Source organism: Fusarium fujikuroi, chromosome FFUJ_chr06, assembly GCF_900079805.1.
Source record: "Fusarium fujikuroi IMI 58289 draft genome, chromosome FFUJ_chr06".
In the NCBI taxonomy this organism is placed as follows: domain Eukaryota; kingdom Fungi; phylum Ascomycota; class Sordariomycetes; order Hypocreales; family Nectriaceae; genus Fusarium; species Fusarium fujikuroi.
In genome coordinates, this window is record NC_036627.1 from 988694 (window position 1) to 992183 (window position 3490).

A 3490-nucleotide genomic window follows, 5' to 3' on the forward strand; every position below is an offset into this window, starting at 1 on the left:
TGTCTTTTATTATTGTGCTCCCGTCTCGCTCGGCAGGTGCACCAAAACAATCCACTTCAGGAGCCGCGTCAGACAAGACTCGTCAAGTCGACAAGGACAAGGACAAGGACAAGCTGGACACAAAAAGCTTCGAACCCCCCCACGATCTCCATCACTGGACTCATCTCATCATCGATCATCAATCATCTCACCATCTACCACCTTCTTATAGCCTCAACCGCTACCATGGCTACCGAACAGGATAAGACCGTTCCCGCTGCCGTCCCTGCTGAGAACCCTGCAACTCCCGAGACGCCTCTCTCCAAGCTCAATGCTCGCCTTGAGGACATCTTCACCAAGACATTCCACAAAGAGATGTGGGGTGTCCAGCTCACCAACATTGACCATGTCCCAACAAAGGTCGTCCTCCAAAAGTTCCTCCGCGCCAACAATGATGACCCAGTGGCAGCTGAGAAGCAGCTCACTCAGGCTCTTGAGTGGCGCAAGAAGATGAACCCTACCGCACTCGTCACCCAGACTTTTGACAAGAGCAAGTTTGGTGACTTGGGCTATGTCACTGTCCACAAGGGAGAGAATGGCAACGAGACCATCATCACCTGGAACATCTACGGTGCTGTCAAGGACAACAAGGCCACCTTTGGCAATGTAGAGGAGTAAGTTTCAACCCCAGCCTCAGGGAGCAGAAGATCTGGTTATACTACCCTAAACTTGGAGGACTATTGATAAGTCCATCGAATGGTCCTCAAAGTTTGGAATAGTTCAGCTAAATCTTTATATGGCTTACATCTAAAGTCTTGAGTTTTCTTGTTTAAATGAAACAGCTTCACTGACTCTACACCAGGTTTATCAAATGGCGCGCTGCCATCATGGAACTCAGCGTTCAGAAGCTCAAGCTAGACCAAGTCACTGAGCCAATTCCTGAAGGGGGTGAGGATCCTTACCAGATGATCCAAGTCCACGACTACCTTAATGTCAGTTTCTTCCGCATGGACCCTGCCGTCAAGGTCGCCAGCAAGGAGACCATCTCCGTCTTCTCAATGGCTTACCCCGAGTTGCTCGTGCATAAGTACTTTGTCAATGTTCCCGCCATCATGGGATGGATGTTTGGCGCCATGAAGCTCTTCCTTGCCCCTGCTACCCTCCGCAAGTTCCACCCCATGACCTCTGGCACTTCACTGGCCACTGAACTCAAGAGCATCGTTTCTACTTTGCCCAAGGAGTATGGTGGTCAAGGACCAAGTGTCAAGGAGGGTATGTCTGTCTCGTTGACTGAGACTGGTGAGACCAAGGCTGAACCTTCACCTACTGGGGTTCCCGAACAAACGGCTGCCGGCGACTCTACCACTGCCGAAAAGACTGCCGTCGCTCCTGAGTCAGCTCCCGCTACTGACAAGCCCCTCGCCGCTGAGCCTGTTGTGGCTGCCGCAGCTCCTGCCCCTGCTCCCGCTCATGCTACAGAGGCTGTCCCAGCCCCGATTCCTGCTCCTGTAGAGGCAGCCAAGGCCGAGACTGCAGAACAAGCTGTGGAGCAAGCTGGAGAGAAGCCCATCGAGGAGGCCCTGGAGAAGCTGTCCGTCGACCCAGCTGAGTCTGAGAAGAGGGATTCTCTTGCTACCGATGCTGAGAAGAAGGAGATGGCTGCCTGAGCCGCCTTGCGTGCAAGTAAAAACGTGCGAGTGAGAGAGTGAAGGATACCAAGAAACCGTGTGATTTGATACCATAAACAATACCCCATTCAGTTATGAGGAGCGCACCAGAGGCGAAAATCACTGCTTAGAAATTTTTTAACTCTACAATAGACTGAGATCGAGAATTGAGATGCTAGTTTTTGTAAAGAGACCTATGACGTCTTGCTGTGATGTCTTTTGTGACCGTACCCTAGAGTCATGATGTAGAGGCAGGCTGCGTAGGGATGGCAAAACTCACGGCTCTATTATACCCAGGTGTCGAAATACTTGGGTAAATCCAGTGCAGCCTTGAAGGTCTTGAGGCTGTTTCATTTTGACACCCTAACTGAGCTTCAGAACTTTTATTACACTCTGAGGCCAGGGGACCTAAGAAGTGATGCGTTTGCTGATAGGTGGTGATGCTGGGATAGTTAGATCGTTAGCACTCTCAAGGTGTCTTAAAAATGACTGCGGTATGAATGCCTATGGGTAGTTATGGGCATATGAAACGGTAGGGGAATTTCCTGGTGCAGATTTGAGGGAGCGACCTCTCAGTCAGGAAGTGTTTGACTGAACACCGAAGACGAACATAACTCCCGGCTATCAGCTTCTATGTGCGTTTCAGATGCTTCTGGAGAGTTATATAAAGCGAAGTCAAAAGTCAAAAGTAAAACAAAGCTTTCCATTAGGCATCTGGTTCTCGTCAAGATGTTTTTCATTTCACGTGGTTAACAACTGATAGCTTCAAGCTCGATGCAAATGCCAACATGCACCAGCGATATATCACGTCTCAGAAGCCACAGCTATTCGAAGAGCAGCCTTGGTCATTCTATCCTATCAGAGAATACTGAAACTTGATCGAGAGAAGCGATGGGGCGATACGACCAAGAATTGGCTGTCAGCATAGGTAAGTTGCCTGTGACGCCCACTACCTACCTACTTCTGAAGCAATGGGCTTTATAGCACTTGGACTATTGTTGAGGCATCAGAAACACACAGGAATTGTGAGAGCGAGTTCAAATTAAGGGAACTGCACGGATGCACGAAAATAAACCACCAGAAAGAAAGTCCACAGTGGACGTAAACGACAACGAGCTGCGTTAATGGAGAGGCTGGCTGATCTTGATCCGCGTAACTGCACCCGCCGCGATGACACGTCGCTTTTAATGGAACTTGGACATGACCAAATGCATAAAAGAATATTTGAAGTATTTCCATGGTGAAGCTCTTCTACGAGTGAATTGGGCAGTGGAGGAACTCTAAGCCATAGCGGCAATCTTCAGAGACTATTCTGCTGCCAAGGTCAAAATTGGTGTTGATATGCGCACCAGCCTTAGTAGCACGCTGCTCACCAGACAACGTGCGTAAGGTCCTCTCCAAATGGCAATGACTGGCACAGAAAACATCACCCAATTCATTACTTGCAGACGTCTTCTATGATGCTGTGCTAGCGAGAGACAGTGGTCCTAATGGAGAAATTGGCTGTCCAGGACCTCTTTAAATGCATTTGCTCACCTCGACCTCAATGATACAGGACTGCTGGGGTTGGTCGTCACTCGATTGGAAAAATCACGACATGTAATTTGATTGGCGCTTTGAAGCTTTGGCAGAAAAAAGTTTGCTTGTTGTACGAAAGAGAGTTGAGGGCAATGCGAGTAAGCTTCGGTGATGAATTGGTATGATCCTGCGTGTGTGCACATGTGGTGATACGCCACTGTAGATGGTACATGGCACTGAACTGATGATATCGCAAAAGAGCATACCGAATCCAAACTTGCCAACACTTGCAGCAAACAGAAGCAACAGACTTCACGAAGGGATAG

General features: G+C 49.0%; 1 protein-coding gene; it reads left to right on the top strand.

Moving 5' to 3' along the window:
* Positions 1 to 225: 225 nt before the first annotated feature.
* FFUJ_05654 (related to SFH5-phospholipid transporter) lies at positions 226 to 1646 on the top strand (the record flags this gene model as incomplete). XM_023578889.1 has 2 exons in its annotated part: positions 226 to 653; positions 842 to 1646. The coding sequence occupies 2 exons, from the start codon at positions 226 to 228 to the stop codon at positions 1644 to 1646; spliced, it is 1233 nt and encodes a 410-aa protein (XP_023431825.1).
* Between the last annotated feature and the right edge of the window lie 1844 nt (positions 1647 to 3490).